Source organism: Chiloscyllium plagiosum, unplaced genomic scaffold (assembly GCF_037043375.1).
Source record: "Chiloscyllium plagiosum isolate Xiang-an unplaced genomic scaffold, Cpla_swu_hap1 HiC_scaffold_5, whole genome shotgun sequence".
Classification (NCBI taxonomy): Eukaryota; Metazoa; Chordata; class Chondrichthyes; order Orectolobiformes; family Hemiscylliidae; genus Chiloscyllium; species Chiloscyllium plagiosum.
In genome coordinates this window covers 80615676-80643215 of record NW_028270143.1, presented here as the reverse complement: position 1 = coordinate 80643215, position 27540 = coordinate 80615676, and the positions used below count along the sequence as shown (strand labels likewise).

Here is a 27540-nt window from a genome sequence, read left to right as displayed (position 1 = left end):
ACACGTTGCCATTTACTTCAAACACATGCTATGCGTTTGCTAGGTATTGTATTGGCACATGATTCAGCTCTGATATTGTGCTGTACAGTGACATATCCAACTCTTGTTTAACTGATATATTTGCTCTTCAGTATCTCCAAAAGCTGCCTGTTTCACCCTCTGTGCTAAAAGACAAGTTAATCTGGAGAGACTGCCCGTCTTTTGCTGTTTGGTCTGTGTTAAAGCCGTTGTTCACCGATTTGCAAAAGGCTTCCTTCGTTTTTTTAATTTTCTCTTTGCGTTAAAGTCTTGGTCACTACTTTGTCATGAAAGACTCTACCTCTTTGCCCTTCTGTACATCTAGACCATACAGCACAGCATTAAAGTTGCTCTATGGGAATATCTGTGGGCAAAATGAAAAAGGAAACTTTTGAAATGGCAGAGAGTTAGAACAAGAAGAGGAGAAAAATAAAAATGAAGGAGGAGCAAAAGCAAATTGAAGAACGTGATGCAAGTTAAAGAACAAAATAAAAATGTGAGAAGTGAGGAAGAAAGTGCAAATGCTAATAGTAAGGAAGCAGACTTCTTTTGAATTAATCACAGCTTAATTGGAAATGATGAGACCAAACCCAGCACTAAAAATGAGTTGTCTTTGGTGGTTTATTAAGCCAATTTTGAGCATGTGGCGATGACAGAGTGGGTATTCCTTACTATCCCCACCATCAGCTGCAATGATTCTGCCTGTGAAACTTAGTTTCCTCTTCTCTTTACAGTTTTTCCACAGCTACTTTTAGATGAAACTTGCCTGAGGACAGGAACAGTAAATAGATACCAGCACTGTCAGAAGGCTTAAATAGAGTTGTTTGACAAAATGCTGCCCTAGTGGTTTGCCTGTAGATAGAAATGTCTTTAGCAATAAAATATCTATCTTACTCACGCTCTTTTTCAAAAAAAAATGCAGGCTTGCATGCTCATCAGTCAACAGATGACAAATCAAATGTCTCTGACTCATTTTGATGAACTGTCTATTACAGCTGGCATTTGCAAAAAAAAACATGAACAGCAAAAAAACTATATAAATTAATATTTTATTTGCATCTTTTGCAATCTAAACAAGTGAGTAGGCACTTGCATTTTGTCTTATTTGTTCATGAGATGTGCACGCCATTGGCTGAGCCAGCACTTGCTGCCCATGTCCAGTTGCCCTGGAAAAGGAGGTGATGAGCTGCCACCTTGAACCATTGCAAGGGACAGTGGTGTCTTTGAAACAAAGATCTTGTAAGTCATTATAGCATTAATAAACTATTTCAATTAATGTCAGGCATCATTTTTTAATGCAAAAAATCTATATTTTGTGTTGAGTTGTCTAAACGGGATGTAATGTTGTAACACTTAACTTTGAAAGAGGGCTTCACAGAAGGGTAGCTTAATTATTTGTTATGATTACTGTGTATATAAAATGTGATAAAGGTATTTAAAATCTTGTTCACTTAAGTCACTGTTCATTCCTACACTGCTGTGTCTCTGTGGGCTGTGTGTGAATTTTACATTTCCAGTATTCGTGTGATGCTGAAGTACACACTAATACTGCAGTAAGAAAGATATGGAAGTGGCAGGTCAGTCTTATTCCAGGTATAATCTTAACTACAGGAAGATGATCATGAATAGAGAATTAATAGCACCTTAAAAGATTATGCTAATCATAGAAACATTTGAAAATAAGTTTATATTTCATTTCTTGCAGTCATGGTAAAGAAGTGGATTTTTAACCATCTGAGGGTCTAGACTTCACATTTAAATATTGCCTTGTGTCCACTGGTTGAAATGTTGCGTCTAACATCTGAGAGAAGAGTTAATATGCTTCTCCACTTTCTGTGAATTAATTTGTTTCTCTATCCAACTTCGCACTGCTGCTAGTTAGCATGGTAAGATGGAGACTCAAATGTGCCAGTCTCACCTTGTCAGTACACAGCCTCTCTATTGGCAAGTCTTTTGCTTGTAACCCAGGCTAAGAAGAGCTCTGATGAAGATCCCTGATGAAGAGTTTATGCCCGAAATGTCTATTCTCTGCTCCTCGAATGCTGCCTGACCTGCTGTGCTTTTCCAGCACCACATTCTCGACTCTGATCTCCAGCATCTGCAGTCCTTACTTTCATCCACAAAGAGCTCTGACAGCATCTATAACCCAGACATGCAGCAGAGGGCAGTGAGGGCAGCAAGGGTTTCAGTATCCACCACCAAACTAGAAGCATCTCCGCTGACTAAATCTCTGAGGGCTTTAGATTTCTAATTGACAACAAGACCACTGCTGTTGAGGCTCATTCAGTTGCTGCACATCTGCTTGTGGGATAGAAATTGGACGCCCAAGATGTGCCAGTCAGTGAACTCCTCAGTGCTAGTCTTGACACTGGAAGTGATGACTCCTTCTGGACGTTTATTGGGACCTCCTCAGGAAAGAGGGGGAGGGGTATTGGAGAAAAGGGCAGAAAGTGTCTGTCAGTGGTCTCACTGCTTCTTGAAGCTCGGTCCCTCAGATACTGAGTGTCTTTGAATGAGGGACACTTTGAGGTCACAAGCAATACTGGCAGGGTTTTCGGAGTGGTCCCTCACCTGCACTGGTGAGGTGTGATGAGATCCTGAGATGGGCAGCATTGCCAAAATAAAGGCCTCAATTGGTATCTGGGCAGAAAAGCTTTAAGACAGGTGGGGTCTTTGTTGTGTATCCTTCAGCCTGATCATGTGGATCACCCGACTCTTAGCTCACCTACATTGGGCGGTGGGTGAGAATGAAATGCCACCTGCAGAAAGTAGGTCCACCAGCTTGGACATAACCTGCTGCTTATGAACCAAAAGACCAGCAAGTTCCACTTCTTTGTGGATACATCAGGACAATTGAAGGCAGGGGAAATGTATCTGGAGTGGAGCCTAGAGATGGACAGACATCTCAACATGTCAACTTTCCAGCAACTCTTACAACAGCTGACAAAGGTGTGCTTTTTCTCTTTCCTTTGAACCCATATGGAGAGGTTGTGTGTGACAACCTGATATTTTGGCAGTCCAGGATCTTCAGCTACCATCCTAGAGGAGATACCCTTGTTTCACTGCAGAATACTGACAAAACTGGAGACACCAGTCATGAGTCAAGGGTCCAACTTGGATGAAGATACTGTCTTGGACAGTGGGTAGGACCATTGTTTACCACTGGTCAGCCACTGTCCATCTCAGATCGGACAGCTCCTGACAAGTAGGGTGCTGAACCATCACAGTCCCTCTGCTTCAATGAGTGCTCATAGCTTAGAGTCTCTGCTCAACAAATAGACGAAATCATCATAGACAAGCAAAAGGAAAAAAATTCAAACTCTTCAATGGTAAGCTGCAGCTTCAGAATCTTAAATATAAACAAAACAATTTCCAGTGAAAATGAAATAATAATCAATAATCTACAGAAGGAGGTCACATGGCCTATTAAGTCCATGCCAGCTCTTTGTAAAGCAATCCATTTAGTCTATTCCTTCACTTTAGCTGTGTAAAAAGATGAAAATGCATTACAAACAATGCTCCCCCTTAGTTTCCTGCAGGCATACTGACTTCTGATTCCGGAAGCATGTGCCGGACAGAGGTTTGCGCAGTGGCAGAAAATAAATTGAACATCAGTTAAAAGCAGTTTACTGACTGTTCACTTGACCAATATCTTGTAAGGTAGCTTCCCTACCCCCTCATCCCAAGTTAAATTCGGACAGGTGAGTCTGTATCTGTTGGAGTTTAAAGGAATGAGAGGTTGATTGCATTGTGACATTTAAGATTCTGTGGGTTAGTGTTAGGGAGGATAATGGAAGAATATTTTCTCTTGAGGAAAATTCTAAATTTAGAGGATATGGTTTAAAGTGGAGGGATCTCCCTTTTAAGATTGGTGAGGATTTTATTTTCCACTGAGGGATCATCAATTCTGAGAATTTTCTTAATCAGAGAAAAGCGGAGGTAATGTCATTGCATACTTTTAAGGCTTGAATCTATCAAGTTATCAAGAGTAGGTGAGAATGAGGAGTTGGGGCCACAGATGGCACAGCCATGATCTTATCTTAAGTATCAGAGAAGGCTAAAGGGGCCAAAGGGCCTACTTTTAATTTGCTTGTCTGAAATTATGCAAGACTATTTCCCTCAAGTACCCATCCAATTTTCTTTAACCTTATCGATGCTGTCTTCTTCTTCACTCTCATAAGTTCTGGGTTCAGATTCATTACAGTGTGTTTTTTTTCAAAAAAATACATGCTCTCATCTTCAGTTGTATTTCTTGCCCAAAACTTAAATCTGTCTCCCTTAATATTTGTACATTTGAAACAGCTTTTCTTTGTCTAGTTTATCTAAACCTGCATTTATCCTGTATACATTGGGTTTGGGAGTCCGAATTGAAAATAGATTGAAATTATGTCAACAATTTATAAAGACAGTGAGCAGTAATCAAATGTATTGTAAGGTCAATACTGAGCCAAGGGAATGGAGCAAACCTGCCACTTTGTACATAATTTACATAATAGCATTTATAATACCGTGTGCAATTCTAGTTGTAACAATGCAAAACTACTGAAACTATTGAAAGGTTACAGAAAAAGGATTGAAGTGAGGACACAGTACCCATCTTGGGCATACTCCTGATGGAAAGAAGGCTTGTAAAGTTTCATCTCTTCTAAGAATCTGAAGGAACTAGGCAATGTACACCATGACTAGTTGATCATTTGTTTACTAAAGTGGAACTGGAGGATGTGCAGGAATTGGCAGAAACGTTGACCCAAATCCTGCTGAGTAGAATGTCTTGTAACGTGGGGTTTTAGTTGTCCACTTTCCTGCAGGCCTGAGCTCAGATCCTTTGCATGAACATGTAATTTGATAATGGAGCAACAAGGAAAATGGACAACTTAGGACCTCGGTGAAAGACTTAACTGTTGACTATTGAGGTATAAGGATTGGCATTGAGTTACCAATTGTTTGTAATTAACAGGGTACTCCTTTGATCCCAACTCGATCCTACTGGAAAGGTCAGATCCTAGGCTGAAATCTGTTTTTTGGGTTTTAACAAGTGGTCTCCCATTGAGTTAAAAGTATGCAATGTTGTAGATTTAACAATAAAATAGATGTTTACGAAGCAGAAGAAATGTATTTGTAACATAAATTCAGTGAGTTTCAAACATACAATAAAAGTATAATCCTATTAACCACAAAACACTCTTTTTACAAGTTTCAAATCAACAAAATCCCTTATACAGCAGTGCATGTACAGAGCTCACACCAGAATGTTTTTCTCCAGCACCTCAGTGGGTTTGGGCTAATCATGACTTTTAACTCCTTGACTGGAAATCCTTATATCTTCTTCAGGAGCTCCCATATACTTGAGTTTGAACAAATCCAGCTTCATGTCCTCTTAAAGGTTTTATCCCTTCTGGGATTATCACTAACTCCTTATCCGAAGGGAATCTAGTTCAATATATTCATCCTTTTTTAGGAGCACAGTTCTGTACACTCATCTTCATTAATAGAACTGCCAAAACCAAATTAGAACTGAAACAAAAAAGTTTCTCTCTTTCTACTATGTTTTTTGGTCCTGAGCTAAAAACAAACTGTCTACAAATTTCTTACAAAAACCATGAGGTACAATTGCCCACCTTCCTTAATTTGTAAAACCTTATGATATTTGTAAACCCACTGGACTGCTAGAATAGTTTTCTCAAACTGTTCTAAGAGAAATCACATGGTTGCAGAAGTACCTTCAAGTGGGCGGCGCGGTGGCACTGTGGTTAGCACTGCTGCCTCACAGCGCCAGAGACCCGGGTTCAATTCCCGCCTCAGGCGACTGACTGTGTGGAGTTTGCACATTCTCCCCGTGTCTGCGTGGGTTTCCTCCGGGTGCTCCGGTTTCCTCCCACAGTCCAAAGATGTGCAGGTCAGGTGAATTGGCCATGCTAAATTGCCCGCAGTGTTAGGTAAGGGGTAGATGTAGGGGTATAGGTGGGTTGCGCTTCGGCGGGGCAGTGTGGACTTGTTGGGCCGAAGGGCCTGTTTCCACACTGTAAGTAATCTAAATCTTAATTATTAACTTCAAACACACAGAAAACTTATAATTAACAGATTATACTAAACTTTATGTGAATCAGTGTATATCATAGTACTTATACTATTAAGTTCTAGCTCTTAACTTGCTGTCGCAAACTTAATGTAAAAATACAGCAAGTTGCTGAAAAGTAATAAGAGCTTGAGGTAGGGGTCCTTTTTATAAGGCACATAGTCAGCCCTGCATTGTAAATCATGAGCACATTATGGTGATTTGTGAATTAAATACATCAATTCTTTATTTGACCTTGCTGACCCTTTTGTTAATTAATAACTACTTATGTGAACCATGCATTACTTTTTTTTCCCATTAGGACTTAGGCCATTATTTTAAGTGAACAAATAGAACAGCTCCCTGAAGAGTTGGTGGAAACAATAAATATTGATCAATTCAAATCTAACTCAATTTGTTTTCAGAACATGACATATTAATGCTCATGGCTAATGAGCATCTGCGTTTGCATTAGCCAAAGGTATAATCTCATACAATTTGTGTTTGTCCTACTACAGGTGATGGTAGTGTTGTTGGAGCATATATACCAACACCATTTCTCTAGTACCTTGTCATCTTGTAACATTTTGACAGAAAATTAAATGGGATTTCAATGATGACCTCAAAGTTTGTGGCAAACTATTGACAGTAGTCTTTGGAGACTAACCTGTGCATTAGGAAGGTTCACACTTCAAAATCTAGCTGGTTTCATAGAGCTAATTAATGAGAAATATTCTTCCTCTGTAGAATTGCAAACTATTGGTGCATAATTACTTATGGTTCTTAGGCTGCTGCAATTATCTAAAGGTGCCATGGCGACTAAATATCTTAGCCATTCTGCAAGTCAGTCAATGGGCAAAAGTTCAATTGGCAAAAGAATCTCCTCCAATTTACAGAACTGACATGATAAATATGAGGAAAGTATTGCCCTATACAAGATGAGATGTGCTGTTGAACAGATATGCTAATAATCATGGTTCCAAGCAAACATCTTTCAGTGGTTTCTGAAACTTCCAAGACTTGTGTGAAAAAATAATTATCATTTTGATCTTTTTGGTTTTTCCAGAATTTTTGCTAAAACATGATTTTACAAAGAATGGAGTGATTGATTCCAGCCAGAATCATGGAGTTTTTGGCTAGTCCCATGCGTAAACCTGATTAATTATTGCCACTATTAGTGTTAAAGCCAGGTTGCTGTTAAATCAAGATAAAAGTTTTTTTTTAAAACCCTGGTTTTTAGCTAAATCTACAAAGCAAATAGAATCTTGGGAAACAAGCGTGATTTAAAAAGCCTGACTGCTGTTCAACAGTACCAGCTGAAAATTATGTAGACAAGTTAGATGATGATACAACAAAGCTAGAACTATGATTATTGTCATTCTCTTTAGTCAAATTGTCAGCAGTATGTTTGAGCTTATGTATGCAGTACGAATGTTTGGATAATCTATTATAGAACTTTGAATGTTTATAGTAATTTTCTCCTCACTTGAAACCCTTTTATCAGCATGGGAATCAGTGCAAAATGATTGAATTGTTCCAAACTTTGGTTATTGTGCATTGAAATTACATGTTGAACTCACTGGAGTGCAAAAATGGTTCCATTCCTCTAAAATAAAATGCTTGAACATTTAAAATCTGCATTTGATAGGCATATTATGCATGTTGGTTGGAAGTAAAATGATGCTTAATTCAGTAGTGGCTGCTTCAAACAGTTCAGATAGCTCAAATCTGAGGAGACGAGCAGTCAGTTGCTTGCAGGTGCAAAGTTGTTAGGAAGTATAAAACATAACACTGGTCATCATTCCAATTTTCAGAGACTTGGCCATCTCCAATTCCAAGACACCATATGGCACTGTTGGCAAACAAGTATGGTATTCCAGTTTTACATCAAAATTAAATTAAGCAAAGGTCATTCAATCCATCCAGTTTATTGTAAACTGTGCCCATGAATCATACGTGGAAACATGTTCACCTTTCCTCTGTCTCTCATTTTCTCTCTGTTTGTCTCGAATTTAGATATGTTTTAACTTCTTTCATTTAAAAATCATTCAGAATGCTGTGAAAACGTTGATCTCTTTTATGTGTGAAGTTGTTTCCAGTTTTGAATTTAGCTGTAGCTGCATTTCCTGTGTAGTGTGACATTCAAAATACAGTGATTATAAATAACATTTTGTGTACACTTATCAAAAAAAATTGCAGCTGTGCAAGAGATAACCAAAGAGAAATTCAAAACATAAAATGTCTTCCATTGCTAAATCTATTTAAATTGCTGATTTGTGCTGTGATTTTGTTTTCTATTCCTGAGCCAGAGAGGAAATAATAACTCAAGTAACAGTCGTCTTGTCATTGCTAACAATTCTAATTGCTTACATCTGGATATTGAAGTTGTGTGGTTGTTGGATCTACTTTCACTGCAGAAATATCTATTTTTAAATGTTCAGTTGGCATATTTGAATGAGACTTAATTTCAATTGCTGAAACAAAATACCATGGATGCTAGAAATCGGAAAAGAAATAGAAAATGCTGGAAATACGCAGATAGCGCAGTATGTGTAAAAAGAAACATAAATAATTTTACAGGTCTGTGACCTTTTATGTTCTAGTGTTAAGTAATTTGAATATTATATGAAGAGGTGTGTGCTAATTAAAGAGATCCTGTAAAAGGCAAATGCTGCTTGACTAATAGAATTTGGTTTTTTTTGGTTAAAGTAACAGAGAAGGTTGATGAAGCCATTATGTTTATGCTGATTACATGAAGCATCTGAAGTTCTATATAAAAGGCTGGTTAACAAAATTGAGGCTAATGGACTAACTGGGTCAGTGTCAGCTTAGATAAAAGATTGGCACAAGGATAGAAAAGTGAATGATAATAATCAGTTGTTTTTCACCTATTACCAAAGCAGTATACAGTGGTGCTCCCAAAGGTCTGGTGCTAGCACCACTATTTTTGTTAAATATATAAATCAAATTGACATTTTACTTTCTAACATATTCCAATGTTTTGCCAATGATGCTGCACAGGAGTGGCAGACAATGAGAATGCTGCCAATCTAATTTAATAGGACAATTAAGCCAACAGAATGGGAATACAAACAGAGTTGAAATGTATTGTAAAAAAATATAAGGCCTTGCATTCTCACATGATTTGGGGAGTGACAGAAATGTTGCAAACCTGAGGTTTTATGATTGAGGGTGGCAAGACGTGTTTACAGAGTACCTAACAAAACCTATTGTATTCGGGGCTTCATAAACAGAGAATAAATAAATAGGTCTGGAATTTCAGATCGATTTGCACAATTTTGCAGCTTTTGAACTGCAGATTCTGCCCATGTATTATTTTGCCTGAGATTTTTGTTTTCTCACGCAGTTTTAGAATTCACAATAAACTTTGTGCATCATGATGGGTGCAGACGTGGATTGGTTAGAAAGTCAATGTTGGTTCCTGGACATAGCAGTCCAGTTCACAACAGCATTTAAAGCTCCCCCATATCTTGTGTCCTTACTCTCACACCTACCCATGTACTAACTCCTTGCTCCTTCAGATCCCATACCACTTATATGCCACTTGAGATTGTCCAAATACCTCTCCATGCAACCACCATCCCTCTTCATGTATGCACCAGTCATACACCCATTATCCACTATTTTCCATTTTCAGAGTTCGTGCAATATCAATAGGAATTAATTTAAATACAGATGTAAAAATTGACTCCGTGACAAAGTCATAAAGCTTTCAACCAAATGTTTGTAATTGATACTGCAAGAAATTGTTCTCCATTTGGCAAACAAAAACTCTTCAGATTGCCATTCCTGAAAACTAACTACCACTTGCAATGTACTCTGCAACCACATCAAAGGATATGGATGTTATTACAACCTGGTAAAAGGCAGCTTTCCCCTGAACCACTGGCTCAACTAAGCATTCATGCAGGGCTTTTTTGGGAAACCAGCCAAGCATTCATAATGACTAAAACCATCAAGACATAATAGCAACTACAAGAGACTGAAATAGATAATGTCCAATTGTGTTTAGATTTTGGTTTTACCTTTCAAAAACAGGGACTTTTTTTTTCCACTCACAATCAAATTTAAACCCCAGTTCCAAGCATGACTAATACCACATATTTTTAATGCATTGTGATGCTTTCTTTAATGGAGAAAAAATACTCTAATGCATGATAGTATGACATATTCTGGTCTTTGTAATAACTTGTGTGGGAATGTGCTGTATGAATCACTGCATTAAAAACATATCTACATTACAATGCAGCATTTAATTGCTGGAGGAGCATTTAAAGTTTTGAAATGTATTATTCTACCCTTTCAAATTGTTCCTAATTCTACAGCAGATTTCCTCCAGTGGTCACAAACTCTCCAACAAGATGCCTTTTTTTCCTTAAGGTCTGCACCAGCACCTCAGAATAGTCTGTCAGTGAGCAGTTAATTTTCCTATGGTCTTTTCAGTGGGGTCTCTGATTTCAGATGAGGCATTTGTACATTTTGCATTCAAGGTTATCCTGACCCAAGAAGACAACACATGAAAATGACTTCAGTTTGAGGAGACAAGAAAAAAATCATTTCTCCAACACAAAAAAAAGACACATTATTGATTCTTGCATCTCCATTGGTAATTGAACCTAGACCTAATGATTTTGAGGGGAGTTTTGATTGAAGTGTCTAGAATTATGGCAGATTGAAGTAAAGAAGACAAGGAAAAGCTGGGCTCATAAACTGACCTTAAGAGGACAGTGGACCACAGATTCAAAGTTTTAGTGGATACGAGATAGCAGAAATGAGAAGACTTTTTTTAAATGTATCAAGTGTTCATAGCCTGGAATACTGCTACAAAAGTGGTAGAAATGAAGGAGGATGAATCATTTAAAAAGGAAAATAGATGAAAACTTGCAGAAATAAACTTCGCAGGGTTTGGAGATAAGGCAGTGGAATGGGATTAATTGGACAGCTCTACTGTGAATCAGTATGGCCTCCTGTATTATAATGACTATCAGTTTCAAACTTTATCTCTCTCTATCTCTGATCTAGACTTAATTATTCATGTTCAGAAATATCTAGTTAATAAATCAGCTTCTTAATATTGATCTAGGGTTAAATCTGTTTTTTTCAGAAAAGATTCTTGGAAAGATTGATTTTTAATTGTTCTATGAAATGTAAAAGCATCAATTACCTACATTAGATTGCTTAGACTAGCTCATTGATTAGATAATATTGCATGGTTCAATGTGATGGACACACAGTCACACTTTAGGCTTCCATTCAAATGGGCAAGATACTTGATTAATTTTCACAATCACTCAAAGTTTCATATTCATACTTTTTTTTATAAAGTGTTCAACACACACTGGCATCGGCCTTCCATTGGCCAGACAATTGTTAAGCTAATGTAGGTCAGAGTTTCACATGGGGACTCTATTTAGCACATTCTGAAGGAACTGCCTGCAAAATTGAGTTTTCTGCTGAGTAATCCCTCTACACCTGGAACCTTCAGAAATTCTCATTTAAGTCAGAGGGTTCCCATGAATTTACGTAAAATAGTCATTCAGGAAAAGTTAGACTATTAAGAACATGATCTAATTCTTGACCAACTATTCAGCAGACCCTATACTTCCCTGACACACACCAACTACGCCTTCCTCACCAGGTCCCTAACCCAACATCTCCCAGGATCCTTCCCCATCCACCAGACCATAAACATTCCTGTCGCCAGCACACCCGCCCCAGCCCCAATCTGACCAGCTTGGTGCCAGACAGGAACCTTCTTGATTGTAATCAAGACACCAGCACTGCAGCCCCTTTGATTGGACCAGCAGCATCTCCAACCCACCCACTGTCCATAAATGGGCAGTGAGCATGGTACACCCAGCTTTGGAGTTTACCGTTGGACATGCAGGTTCAGGACCATCTATTGAACCTAATGTCAGGGTCCCAAAGTCTCTGCTAAAATTCAGCTCCCAGAATCTTGCAACACGAAAGGCCTTTGTAAATGTGCAACACAGTTATCCAATTAGTTTCAATTCCACAGCTTTCTCCCCCGGACCTACAACGTTTTGTTTTCATTTTAAAGTATATGAAAATCACTTTTGAATTAGCTCCTGACGTCCTTCCAAACCACCATTAGAACTCAACAAAAGCAAAATTCTGTCGTTGCTGGAGATCTAAAACATTTTTAAAAAGTGCTGGAGAAACTCAGTAGGCCTGGTAGCATCTGTGGAGACAGAAACAGAATTAATGTTTCAAGTCCAATATGATTTTGTTTTGCAACATCATAACAACTGAGATTACAAAATAAATCTCATTATTTTCTCCTTGTTTTGCAAATTAAACGTCTCCTGCCTGACCTACCCACCAGTAAAGATAGTATCTCTAATTCTTGCAGAAAATCCCCTCAGAATTTGAACATCTCAATGAATTCTCCCTTTAAACTTTCTTGCTTTAAGAAAAACAATCCCACCAGTGCTCACTCTCCACATAGTGAAAATCCTTCATCCCTCGCACCGTTCAAGTTAATTGCTTCTGCACCCTCTCCAAGGCCTTGACAACCTTCCTAAACATGGTGGTTAGAGTTTGCTACAATGCTGCAGCTTACACCCAGTCAGGGATTTACAAGGGTTTAGACTAATTCCCTTGCTGTGTCTATTTATACAGGCAAAGCTCCCATATGTCTTTTGTGTAACAGTTTGATCAACCTGCCCTCACACCTTCAAAGATTTGTCTGCCTTTATTTTTAGCTTGTATTTTCTGTCACTGTTTTTAGTGTCACAAGTAATTGCATTTTACTTGAGAATTCGATTTCTACCACTTTCAGATTATACTTTACTGCATTCAGGTAAACCATTCCCTATACCAGTAATGGATCAGCATTATACCCACTCACTTGCTCCTGAATCCCAGCATGAAATGAATTGTCTTCTTTGGATTGCACAATTATAGTGACTTTTCAAAAAGATGCATCACTAGAATACTGAAGGCTACAGATTTTAGTTCAAGGCACCATCAGATGTATGTCTGGCTAACAGGGGCAGGAAGGTGGAATGCGCATCTGTGATCACACAAATCATTCAAAAGTTTCACATTGATACTTTAATTTTTTAAAATGTGTTCACTTAGTTGCAATGATCTTTAAATTATTCATAGAATAATAAAACCAGACACCACAGAAGGCAGTCATTTGACCCACTGTGCCCATGCCAGCTCCTTGAAAGAGTTATCCAATTAGCCCCATTTCCTATTTTCCTTCCCTCCCCAATATTAATATAATTCTTTTCCAGCATGCATTTGTCAGAAAGGATGTCTGTTTGCACTGTTTCCTTTCACTTCCAAAGATTAAGTTAAAGCTAGCTTCCAAAATTAAATCTGTTTTGCACACTGGTTTATAATTGCTCTTTAACACATTTGACTTTGCACGTAGTGGTAGATCATCTGTGACTTCCTGGCTTGCCATTTTTTGTGGTAATTTGGACACAGTAGGTTTAATGAGGATACAGAAAGAATCCATAACTTTTATTTGGAAGAGTCACATGTCAACACAGTTTAGTGAGAATCCTTTACTTTGCATGTATCCTCCTTCTAATTTTCATTTTCTATTTTCTCAATTTTCCTAGATTCTAGACTAGCATTGGAAGGTAATAAAAGTGATCTCCACTATTTAGGAAAGAAAGGATTAAGATAACATGGAACAATAAATCGATTAGCTGAACATCCTAAGTCTGTTATTAGGGTTGTGATATAGAAAATCATATTATAGCCATATTGACAGATCTTTTGTAGCTTTTGAGGATATAGTTATTGGTTACTAGATATTGCATGTTCAGACACATTTAATAAGGTGACACAAGAAGCAATTTCACATCATAAAATTAGAGCTTTACTAATTGGGGATAGAATGTGAACATCGATTGAGAATTGGTTAATAGTCAAAAATTGCAAATGAGTTGGTCATTTTTGGGTTGATAGGTTGGATCAATGTGCTACCACAATGATCAAACTGTTACAATAATGTAACACATTTACAATTATTTCAATGAATTTGCTGTGGGTACGGAGTGTCGGGGATATAAGTTTACTGATGCAAAGATAGGTGGGAAAGTAAGTGATGATGTAAAAAGGCTGCAAAGGACAAAGACATGTTGAGTGAATGGACAGAATGTGGTATGTGAAATATAACATGGAGAAGTTTGAAGTTATCCCTTTTGAGTGAAAAGTAGAAATGCAGAGTTTTTTAAGAGGAGAGATTAGAAAATGCTGGTATTCAGAGGTCCTTAACTTCCAATTGTACAAATCCCAGAAAGTGAATATACAGAAATAGCAGTACTGTAGACCCCCATACATGTTCCAAGACCTACAATGGAAGCCAGAAACCGCGGATAGGTGCAAAACCATTCGTTTAAACGGGAAATTTACTTTCCCGGCAGTCTCCTGGTTCCTGGTTCTGGAATGCTCCCTATAATATGTTCGGGCTGTGGTAAACCACGGGTAACTGAAACTGCAGCAACTAGACCCACGAATATGGGGGTTACCCTATAACTAGAAGCTCAAAAATGTTGCCTAGTCAGCATTGGGCTCACTGCCTTGCCATCCCCCAATGTGGAGGAGAACGAGCTCAGAACAGGGAAATCAAACCCAGCGCAGCAGCTATACAGGTGCCCTGGCATTTGCACCGGCAATGGCTGGCAGTGTGAGGTCTCCTAGCATCTGCAGGGTGAGGTCATGTCCAACACACAGAGGATATCTGGGGAGTGTGAACCCATCATGGCTAAGCACTTAAAAGTTCAACATTACAGTCCTTCTTCACTATGTGTCCTTGTTTTTCTACTTTGTACCTAAGCAATTGTGCCTCAGTACCTTTATAACTAAAAATGGTGACATTATACATTTTTCACTGTACTCCTGTATCCCTGTACTTGAGTACAGGTGACAATAAAATCTAATTCCAGTTCTTATTTCAAAGGGATCGGAATATAAGAGCAAAGTTTTGCTACAATTTCAAGTTGCCTTAATGAGATGTGGTCTCCTTTCTTAAGAAAGGATATGCATCTCCTTAAGGGAGTGAACAGAAGTTAAATAAAACTGATTCCTAGGTTGAGCAGGTTCTACTGAGAAGAGTGATTGGGCAAGCTAGGTGGATATACATTGGAGTTTAGAAGAGCAAGAGGCAATCTCATTGAAGCATGAAGTGCATAAAGGTGTTGATAGGATAGAATTTGGGAAGCTGTTTCCATCGAGTTGGAAATGTAAAGTGAAAGATCAGCTCTTTAGGACTGAGAGGAGGAGAAGCTTCTTCACTCAAATGGTTGTAAATCTTAGAATTCTCCTCCAGAGAACCATGGGTACTCAGTCACTTGGTATATTCAAGGAGGGTTTGATAGATTTTTACATACCAAGGGAATTACGACAGGCAACAGAGCTTCAGGATCAGCCATCACTCTACTCTAAGGCAGAGTGAACTCAGCAGGCCAAATAGCATCTTCTGCTCCTGTCTCTTACACTGTAAATTTTGTTTCTCTTATTCATTTGAAGGATGAACACTAGGTTAGCATTTTTACTCATTCCTAATTGTCCTGGAGATGGTGTTTATGGGCTGCTTTCTTTAAAGTGCTGAATCTATGAACCAGAATGCTGTTAGATTGGATTTATTTATTGTCATCTGTATTTTGTTACAAAACACAGTGAAAAGTGTTGTATAGCGTTGCTGCTCTCCAGCATTATCTTAAAGCACAGAAAAGTAAACCAGAACATAGAATATGAAGCCAGACAAATAAATAAAGAAAGAAAAAGTATTCAACTTTACAGTCCTTCTTGTTAAGTGCTCTACCATGGGTTTGGTGAGCAAGCAAGGGTCCCCTTCAGCAACACCTCACCTCCACCGATATCCTCGCCACTATGATTCCTCACTGGACTTCATAAATGCAGGTACTCCTGATGCTTCCAGGCCTCATACTGAGCCCAAACTCACCTCTGCTACTGTCATGAGTTGGCACTGGGCTCGCTCATTGCCAATAATTACCATCCCCATGAGCGAGCTCTTCAACAAGAGGTTAGGTAAAGTAAAAGAAATGAGAGGAGAGAGAGAGAAAAGAAAAGTGGACGCAGCAGATGAGTCCCAGACTCAGAAGCCCCACTCCACCTCCATCTTACCTGTTAGGAAAGGATTTTGACTTGGCAGCAGTGAAAGAACAGTAATATCATTCGGGATAACTGTGTGGCTTGGAGTGGATTTTGCAGGTTGTGGTGTTACCATGCATCTGCCATTTTTCCTTCTGACTGGTAGACGGTTGATAGATGTTGTCGATGGAGATTCTATGAGTTGTTACAGTGTTTTGTGTAGATGGTGCAGAGATACATAAATTTGCTAGGGTTTTTGTGTCATTGCTGACCACCCTCCCAGTACTTTGTGAGCAGTATACATAATGAGGAAAAAGGCTGAATGTCAGTTGATGACTCCAAAATGGAGAGACTACATTGCAGCAGTCAGTAATAGCTAGAAACCAGAATGCTGTGCCTAGTTAAGGTTCTTCTTCTGTCCCTAATCAAAGGACATTGACAATGATTGTAGCACCTCAACCACAGCTATCAGTTAACCTGAGATCAAATAACTCAGCACAGAAACATGGACCCTTGTTTTTTTGTTGGGCCTCTTGATCTGCTCACTTGATAAATCTGGTGTGTAAGCAGAATTTCCATTTTCTCCATATTACCTAATCTGTGCAGTTAGGGATGGGTAATGAATGCTGGCCCAACCTGTGATGCTCTCATTCCATGAACACATCAAATAAATTTGTCATTGTTCAGTTGTTTGTGCCTATCAGTGCATGTCATTGCCAGCTAATTCTTGTGTGGATGCTATATGATGTGATCTTCCACCACAATGATCCTTCAAACCAGTGCAGAGCTAGCAAACTTTGTTGAGGGATTTGGTGATTTAATCAATGTAGTTTATTTCATTTTTGGTTTGAATAATTTGATTGATTAGTTTATTTTTGGTAAAATCTACTCCAATTTAGTATTGGTTTTGAAGCAGTTACATAAAGAATTGAAATCTTATTTGTTTCTTTTTTCTTGTGCGTTTGTCATGATTTTATGATTGGTGACATAGAAATTTATTGGATTGTTAATTACTGTTTTAATGAACATAATATTCTACTAAATTTCATGTGATTTAATTAAAAGTTTTTAAAATGTGAGACTTGAGAGAGTCGAAATAAGCTGTGTCTATTGATTCCTCCTGAATTTATTAAAGCTGCTGTATTCTTCCAGTCCCCTGAGACACTGCCTGCTGAACTGTGTGCAATCCAATGACAGCTTAGACCTCTGATACATAACCAAAGGTCTCAGCTAATATCCTCGCTATCATCTCCACCTGTTTTTATTAAGTTAGTACATTGTTGTTAGTAGACTAAAAATTTAATGAGCATCTTTCCAATTGATTATCTTTTAAGATTGTTCATTCCAACCACCATCTTCCCAATCTTCTTACCCTGGTCACATAAGCAAGCAGCAGTGTTTTCGTTCTGAATAAAATTAACATAACTCGACTGCAAATTTTTGCACTATGCTGTAGATCTGCAAAAATATTATGCGCACTGTAAATTGATTTAAACTTTTGTATTGTTATCAATAATACAAAATATGGTAAAAAGTTGAATGGGTAAATATTTTTAAATCTGTTTTAAAATGATGCAGCTATTGAATAACTAAAATTAGATATAACCATATTTATAAACATTTAATTGGAGATAATTTATGAAACAATTTCATAAAATAGCAGGCAACCCAGAATCTCTACATTTCAACATCTAAAAATAATTTAACTTGTGTAAAGCAGGATTACGTATGTGTTTTCAACCTGACCTAGTACTGCAGATTTTGTTTGCTACGGACCGATCATCTTTTTCAAACCATAGCACAAAAGTAATATACTACAGATACTGAAAATTTGAAATAGAAACAGATAATGCTCAAAATGCTCAGCAGGTCTGGCAGTATTTGTAAGTGGAGAAATAGAGTTAACAAACCAAATTTTCTCTTCAACCCCTGAGGTTAATGAGCAGACAAATGCGTTCTTCCCAGTCTCTCACCTTGGGTCCGCCTAAAGGAGCTTTTCATGTTGGGAGGGTCAGAGGATCTAGCTACCCACCCGCTAGCAGCAGGTAGCCCATTATGCCAAATAAATGGTCTTTTAAGGGTACTCTACAGATGCAAACTTGCATTTTCCAATCAGTATTATTTATGGCAGACCAAGATGGACAATTCACAATTCTCCGCCCAGCTAGGGAATGCATCCTTGCATCCACTGTAACCATGGACCATGGCTACAACTATTGGGCATCCAATTAAACAGTTATGCATGCATGATGATGATGATGTTAAGTGTAAAAAATGTAAAGCTTTACAGAGAGTACTTCTCTTGCTCTTGCCTCCATGAACAGCTTCCATCTTTGACAATTGGTCTGCCAGTTACACAGTGGTCTCCTTCTGACTGTCCAGTATTGATTGTCCTGTAAAAGTGCACATAAGTCACTGACTGACCTGCAAGTCACACAGCCTCAGAAGCCGAAGTAAGGTTGAGACCTGGCAATGCAGCCAACGTGAAGTGCTGACCCCATGCGAGATCCAGCCGCATGTTTCAAACCGGTGATCTTCTATCAGATTTAATTAAAGCCCACAAGCCTGTAAAGCTAATAACATTTCCCTCTGCATAGAGCCTGTCAGAACTGCTAAGTATTTCCAATATTTTGATTTTTGTAGTCTGTGTTTAAGATTGTTTGATGGTTCTTAATGATAAATAAGTAGCTGCTGAAAGAACTTGAAGTATTTGTAATTGGAACAAATAAGGAGTCTAAATTCTTAATTGCTCACTAAATTTAAAGTTAAAATCTTCCTAAATAATAATTTGTGTGCTCTGGCTCTCCAGCCTTTTATTTGCAGGATATTTTGTCAACATTTAATCGGCAGTATTTATTAATGTGGCACTGATGGCTGTGTAGATTTTCCTGAAGCCGTCAATCATGGTGAAATAGCCTGGGAGACCTCTGCTACTATTTCTCTCTGTCACTGTATTGACCCCAAGGGCTTTCTGGTTATGCATGAAGCTCAGATTGCTGCAAATTGCTAGTCTATTTCTGCAGTTGTCTGTAATAGGGTTGCTTTAATTTGTTTTTGTTAATTTTGCTAATTTTACAAGCTTTCTATTTTCTTACAGCCTTTATGGTCGGCACATGCAAGCAAACCCTGAACCACCAAAGAAAAGCAATGACAAGTCCAAGAAGATAAGCCGCAAGCCTTTGGCTGCGAAGAACAAATGAAAACGTTGATGGATTTTCATCTTGCTATTGAACTCTTCTAGCATGCGTCCCTGATGTGTATTAATTACCTCACCTATCTTAACATGTTATGCCAGGAACAGTAGATGGGTTTTTTTGTGCCTTAGGTATTTTTAATGGTTTCATATCTTGAGGTGATACCTCAGTTTTAACATTCTTTCCATAATTGCCATGAGTGGCTTTTGTTACCAGTAACTACATTTTAGGTGACCCCACCTCCCTCCCCACCATTATCTTCTATTCACAAATCGTGGATAGAATAGGTTAATTATGCTCCAAGAAATGCAACCATTTGTACGAGCTGTCACATGTGCTTTCAGAATTGTTCTTTTGCTAATGCAGTATCTGAACTTTTACTGCTTTTATGATGTTTAAATAAAATCTCTATTTATATGTATCATTCAGTGTCTTTTCTTTTATAAATTGGATAATTGCATTTCATTTTCAAAATGGATAATCGTATCTGTTGACATGTTAAAAAAAAAACTATAGCATCTACTTCTGGTAAGAAAAACATGGAAACATAGAAGATAGGAGCAGGAGTAGGCCATTTGACCCTTCAAGCCTGCTCCACCATTCAGTGTGATCATGGCTGATCATTGAGCCTAATACCCTAATCCGACCCTTCTGCCATATCCCCGGATCCCTTTCACTACAAGAAATATATCTTCCCTCCTTGAAAATAGTGTGATTTGGCCTCAACCACTTTCTGTGAATTCCTCAGGGTCAGGATTTCCCCTGAGTAAAGAAATGTTTCATAATCTCAAATCTAAATAGCTTATCCCCTAAACTTTGACCCCGGTTTTGGAATCCCCAACCATCAGGAACATCCTTCCTGCATCTAACCTGTCTCGCCCTGTTAGAATTTTATATGTTTTTACGAGATTCTTCCTCATTCTTCTAACCTCCTGTGAGTACAATTCTAACTAAATCAGTTTCTCTCTATACATCAGACCAGCCATCCCAGGAATCTGGGAAACATGCACTGCACTCCCTCTATAGTAAGAAATCTCTCCCCAGATTAGGAGACCAAACTGGACATAGTATTTCAGGTGTGACATCTCCAATGCCCTTTATAATTGCAGCAAGACATCTTTGTTCCTCTACTCAAATCCTGTTGCTGTGAAAGCCAATGTGCAGTTTACCATCTTTACTGCCTACTACACCTACACACTTTCAGCAACTAGTACATGAGGACATATTGAGCATTCCTCTCTCAATTTATGGCTAATCAAATAATAATCTGCCTTACTATTTTTACTACCAAACTGGATAATATCACATTTGTTGACATTATACTACATCTGAAGAAGGGTCACTGGACCAGAAATGTTGATTCTGCTTTCTCTCTGGAAATGCTGCCAGATCTGCTGAGGTTCTCCAGCAATTTCTGTTTTTGTTTCAGATTTCCAGAATCTACAGTTTCTTTTTTGGCCAGTCACTTAGCCTGCCCAAATCATACTGTCACACCTCTGCATCCTCCTCACAACTAACTCTTCCACCCAGCTTTGTCTCATCTGCAAGTTTTGAGATATTCCATTTAGTTCCCTCAACTAAATCATTAATATATATTGTGAACAGCTGTGGTGATACTACCAATCCCCACTAGTCACCAACTGCTAATCAAAAACAAAGAGTGGTGCGTGTATAGAATGAGCTGCCAGAGGAAGTTGCTGCGACAGTTGCAACATTTAAAAGGCATCTGATGGGTTCATGAATAGGAAGGGTTTAGAGGGATATGGGCCAAATGCTGGTAAATGGGACTAGATTTATTAAAGGATATCTAGTCTGCATGGATGAGTTGGACCTAAGAGTCTGTTTCCATGCTGCAGATCTCTATGACTTGAAGGGTTGTTTTCCCATTTAATTTAGAGAATTTGCAAATTGTTCCCATTCTATTGCCCTATTTATTCCTACTCCTTGTTTTATTTCTGCTAACCATTTTCAATCCATTTCCATACACAACCCCTAATTCCACGTGCTTTAGTTTTAAACATTAATCTCTTATGTTGGATTTTGGACTTGCTGAATGTTTTTGACAAATCAACCACACCCATTGGCTCCCCATGATCAACTCTACTAGTTTAATCCTCGAAGAATTCCAGCAAGAAATTGAGGGGTCTGTTTAGAGTGGAATGGAAGGACTATTTCCCTTAGCAGAAAGGTTAAGAACAAGGGTTCTAAAGAAACTGATTGAAAGATTTATTTGAACAAAAGAGTGATTTTTGGAGCCCATAAGATGGTGAGTATTTGCCAGAGATGGTAGTAAAAACAAACTCTTTTTACCTGCAGGGTTGAGGCACAGAATCGAGAAAATTGAATAAGGCTGAATGGCCACATCAACCCAGTAGGCAGGGTGGATTCCATCTTCTGTGCCATAAATTTCAATGATTCAATGAACAACTTGCAAATTCTCTAAATTAAATGGGAAAACAACGCTGAGTGTCATAGAGATATCCTGCACGGAAACAGACCCTTAGGTCCAACTCGTCCATGCTAACCAGATATCCTTAATAAATTGACTCCCATTTTCCAGCATTTGGCCCATATCCCTCTAAACCCTTCCTATTCATGTACTCATCAATGCCTTTTAAATGTTGTAATTGTTGCAGCTTCCACCACTTCCTCTGGCAGCCCATTCCATACTTGCACCACCCTCTGTGAAAACATTGCCCCTTAAATCTTTCCCCTCTCATCTTAAACCTATGCCCTCTAGTTTATCGCTCCAGGAAAAATAGCTCCAGTCTATTCAGCCTCTCCGTATAGCTCAAATCCTCCAACCTGAAACCCTTGTTATGTTATTAGCACTGGGTTTTATTTAAAAGCATTTGTTACATTTGGAATTCTAACAGAGAAATTGAACTGTCAGATGTCTTAAATTCTAAGCATACAGCTGACGACCCAAATTTCAATTATTGCATAGTGTATGCTCCATCATCTTTTTGAATTATTTGCATGTCAATCTGTCTTTTTTTCCATAAAAATATAAAATATAAAAACTTCATAGCATAACTGAGATGCATAACTTTCCAGCAAAGCTTTTGCATGCCTATTGTCCTGTATTCTCCAAATGTTTGGTCAATCAACTGCATTGCTATAAATGGAATATTGGCTCAATATTATGGAAACATTATATCCCAGTTCATTCCATGATCATCATACAATGTCTCACAAAAGGAATGACTGAATAATTTAGCTTTACATTTCCTTTCTGTCAGTGACTGACTGAAGAGAGATGGTTAAAAACACAATGTATAAACTGGTCAAAATTCATGAGTGAAATGTTAATTTTCAAAAACAACTGGTTTGGCCCTTTTTTTAATCTCCAAATCAAGCCCTTCCTGATCCTGCCCATCACTAATTTCAAGAGAAATGGGACAGGAGGCTGGAAACTATCCAGCCACCAGGAGGCAGGCTGTTCCCAGGCAACAATAATTACCTGACCCTCCCCCAATTCCTGCTCCAATCTATTTCCAAACCCCCTTTAAAGTTAAAGTTTACCAAGTCACATCAGCTCATAATTTCTATGCCCAAGAGCAAGAAGTTTACTTACTCATTGTCAACAGTTTCTTCTGCATCATTCTTCACCCAACAGTGAGTGAGGCCAGGGGAGGAGATGACCTTTGTGGTATTATCACTAGTTGATTAATCCAGAGACCCAGATAATGTTATGGAGACCTGGGTTCAAATCCTTTATGGGACAGATGGTGGAATTTGAACTCAATAAATACCCAGAATTAGGAGCCTAATTGTGATTATGAAGCCTTTATCAGTTGTTGAGAAAAAGCCATTTGGTTCAGTGATGCAATTTAGGGAAGGAATTAAGTGGTCTGGCTGACATATGACTGCAGACTCACAGCAATGTAGTTGTTACTTAACTGTGCTCTGGACATTTAGGGATGGACAGTAAATGCTGGCGTATCCAGAGATGCACTTATCCCGTGAATGAGGAAAGAAGCCTGAATGTTAGGCTGGTTCCTGGGTGGTCGTTTTTATGGGATAGTTAAAATGCTTTAGCTAAAACACCACAGCTTTGAGGCAATGCAGACTTGCTGGCTCTTCTGATTAGAACCTCATTTCCTCCTACTCTATCCCACCATTTACTGGATTGGATTTCTGACCCATGTAAACGGTTGAAGGGAGCTTTGGACTTGTGTCAGAGCAGGATTCAAGATAAACAGGGAACGCATGTGCAGCTGTCAGCTAAGTAATTAAAATATTCAAATAGCTTAGTAAGTAGTATTTTAACTCTCAGTTCCTGCTTTAAAACAGCCAGGGCATCTGTTTCCCAACCTGTCAGTTACCCACCAGGTTCACAAGGTAAGCACACAGCAGGGAGAGCTTCTTCAGTGAAGCTGACAAGCTGGGAAGACCTGCTGCAGCTCCCTGTATTTATTATCACTTATTTAATGAGTGTACAGTTCGTGCTTGTTGGATCTGTGGTGTTTGAATTTTCAATCATTCTCATTTCTTAATGACCAATTAATGACTATCTCTATGAACAATGAGTTACTCGGGTGAGAACACTACTTTCTCATAGGTGCAAGTCTCTGTTTTGCTCAAATTATAAGCTCTCTGTCATCTTGGCTTCATTAAGAATACTTTTGTTGTTATTCCTGATGAAGGGCTCTTGCCTGAAACATCGATTCTCCTGCTCCTCAATGTTGCCTGACCTGCTGTGCTTTTCCAGCACCACACTCTCAACTCTGATCTGCAGTCCTCACTTTCTCCTCTATTAACAATAGTCTAACTTGTTCAGTACTTTGCCTGCTGATTGGACTGGTACTTTAAGAGATGCTCGCAGCTCAAAATCCTATGTGATTCTTTGCTAGTCATAAGATAACTATTTGCTTGTAAATCTAGCATTTTAAGCTAATAACTAAAGATTCTTAATCTTAACATTACATGGTTGCCTTGCACAACTGGAATGAACAACTCTAACAAAAGCAAAATGCTGTGGATCCTGAAAATTTGAAGTAAAAGCAGATCATGCAAAATCAATGGAAAGAAATGAACTGGGTGGTTCTTCAAAAAGGTGGCCAGATACAGATATGAAAATCCCACTCCCATTTCCAACAGATCCTATTTTTAATTCCTCCACACCCCCCTCCCCACCCCCCATCAAATGTATTGAGGAGATCGCCTAGACCCTAACTTATTTCATATTTCATGGCAAGTGTGAGGTGCTGTGTTCCAGATATAATTTGATTGGTTGCACTACTCAGCTATAAGCAAAACACACTTGTTCTGACTCTATAGTTAAAATACAAATAAAAGAAAGAAGAATTGGAATAACAATACAATTGGAAAACTTTTCAGAATAACATATTATTTAACTACTAAACAATATAGTAACATCCTATAACACACACTTGACAAAGGCAAATTCAGTAAAATAGATTGTCTCAGCAGAGCCAGTCTACATTTTAGCTGTAACACATCAAGGAATAACAGCTTCCACGTGCAGCTCAAGACCCCAGCAACTTCTGAAACCTAAACTAAAACCCTGGTTCTGGAGGAGTCTGACTCCACCCATTCGGGCTGCTTCTATTGTTCCATTTTTTAAAAAAAACAAGGCCTCACAAGCTGTTTATTGGCTTGGAGCAGACTGCTCAACATCACTGTCTCAACCTCCCTTCATTAAAAGAAAGGACAAAATATACCTCTTAAAGCCATAATATCGTCACCATCGGTAGGAAAAGGGCAAAATTTGGGAGAATGGCAAAAGAAGTCAAGTAAGACCTTTCTCAACATTGAGAGAGAATTGAGTTTTCCAAATAAGTTTTGGCTCTCCATGTAGGAGTGAGGTGCTGAATATCAGACACTCCACCATTTGCCTTGGCTCTTTCTGGCTGAAAGTGGCCTGTTTTGTCCTGGAATGAGAAAGGAAGTCAAATTGAGAAAATGAAAGCGGGTGGCATGGTTTTTAGTACTTGGCAGGTGAGGGAATAGTGGTGAGGTGCCCTGAGTTAATGAGTAGGCAGTGCAGAAGGCATACAGGGTTAGTGATGTAAGAGAAGATGTTTCATACAAGAGTGAGAATGATAGAGCATATGCCTTTTTGGGGAGATGGCTGCAATAGCAGAGATAAAGTGAGTGTAAGATAACACAAAGAAAATGCAGACACCCACTCTGGTGCAGCTGAGAAGGTCATTGAATTTTTTCATGTACTGTTGGACATTCCTTCAGGCAGCAGAGCCTGCACTGACCGGGGTAGAAACTCAGACTATGCTAGGAGATTTGGTGATTATGGGCTCCTCCACTGCGGAAAGAGAATATTCCTTCTCTGCACCACCCCCTCCAACAAGAGCTCCAGGCCCCCATCTGCAACATGGGGCACCAATTTCCACTCACTTACCATGTCTGGAGTAAATGTCACAAACCATGCAGGGCAGTTTCAGTTTGACAGCACTTGAACTAGTAGCACAATAGTCTATTCAAGATGGCATCAGTTCCAGGGATCCCAGGCTGTGTATCCTGCCAGTGGGTGAGTACATCCAGCTATGGCAAGTAATAGAGGCACTAAAGGCACATGGTTGGTATTTAATGAGGGAGTTTAGGATAATAGCGTGAGAAAGATCACAATCTCATAGAAAGAACCCCTCCATGAAACTCAATAAAATGACACTCCCAAAATATAGTAATATTTAGCCCTCTGAGTTTGAGTGTGCTTGGTTGCCTTAAGACAATACAATTAGCTAAACTGTGGAATCCTAATTTCATTTTGGTTAACAGCTCAAAGATTGTTTTAAAGATTAGTGAGCCAGGAATTGAAGTTTGTTTTTACAAGATTTGAAGTTCGTAAGATTCAAAAGTTTTCAATGGGCTTTCATGAATGGGATTTTTTTAAATACAGTAAAGGCTGTAATTGACATTTAGACTTGTATTTCATGACACCTAAATATTCTTGCCTACTCTGGTTAATCTTTGACACCCCTGTAATAGGTTAGCTCTGTATTGACCCAAAGCCTGCAAAGGTAGTTATCAGCAATTCATTAATTCTCGGAGCTCATATTTGATGGTGTATTGGCAGGAGAATGCTGTTCTTCCTCAGAAAACGTTAGGTTTTATTGACCCCCACCTTATTTCACAATGTACTATCTCTCCAACCTTGAATTACTGTATTTTGTACACTTTAAAAGAAATTTTCATCAATAATTTTAGCTTCATTTCATGATGACCACAGCATTACAGCTTTTACAATATCTGATCACTCATTGAATTCCTAAGAGAGTTTGAATTTAAAAAGCTGCTTTCCCTTTATAGGCTTTGACAGAAATGTTGCATAGTTAACATGCAGTCAATTTCCCTATGATTTTTATTGACAATCTTCAACACTTTATTTTCAACATGAACATTCCATGCATTCCGAGCACTTGCTTTGAAAATAAATGGACAAGTTATTTAGAAGATATTGAAACAAAATAAGTTGAATAGACAAAATAAGATTTCTCCCTTTGACAGCTCCATCGTACATCATTTTACAAAAGCTCCAGATGGGAGAGCAGAACGCTCTGTGACCTCCTTCTAAACAGATGGGGCAAAAATAATTTGCCGCATTATCTCCATAGATTTAAATGTTTAAATGAAACTAACACACTCTTCGTGAAAGGTTCAGCTTAGGTGTCCTAAAAGGGATCTTTGTCCAATTTCCTGGCACCTGTTCACACATTCTGTGCTGGCAGGATTGATTCTGCCAACAGAAAGTATACATGCAGAAGCCGTGATGAGAAAATTCATATACTGGTTTTGCTTTGTCTAGAAAATGATATAGCATCATGTGGCAAATCAGAAGAGTGCTCCCATTTATGCCAAGAGTGCTGCTTTTATATTGGACAAGGATGTCAAAAATGATCATTCGTGATTTTTCATTCGTGACTTCTTCTAGAAGATCAGAGGCAAACCAATCACTGCATGTGGGGAAATTGAACCCAATGATTGCTTATTACGTCCATTCAAGAAGTTACGAAATTGCATGAGCGTAAAACTGAGAAGAACAGTGTGCTCCTTCTGACTTCCCACCTCTTCCTCAGCCAAGCCATTTAAGGGGATCATTCACCACTGCTACTCCCCATTGCCACCGGCCACTGCTACTCTCTGCTCAGCCTCTCAACCCTAATTTCTCACATA

The 27540-nt window shown here is 38.6% G+C and overlaps 1 protein-coding gene across 2 annotated transcripts in view; it reads left to right on the top strand.

Moving 5' to 3' along the window:
• rsu1 (Ras suppressor protein 1) overlaps positions 1 to 19807 on the top strand; it is a 169667-nt gene extending 149860 nt beyond the window's left edge. For both annotated transcript variants that reach the window (XM_043690376.2, XM_043690377.2), the window contains exon 9: positions 19290 to 19807. In XM_043690376.2, coding sequence (XP_043546311.1) covers positions 19290 to 19392 — 103 coding nt within the window. In that variant the 3' untranslated portion in view covers positions 19393 to 19807. The remainder of the gene's footprint in view (positions 1 to 19289) is intronic.
• Positions 19808 to 27540: the final 7733 nt, after the last annotated feature.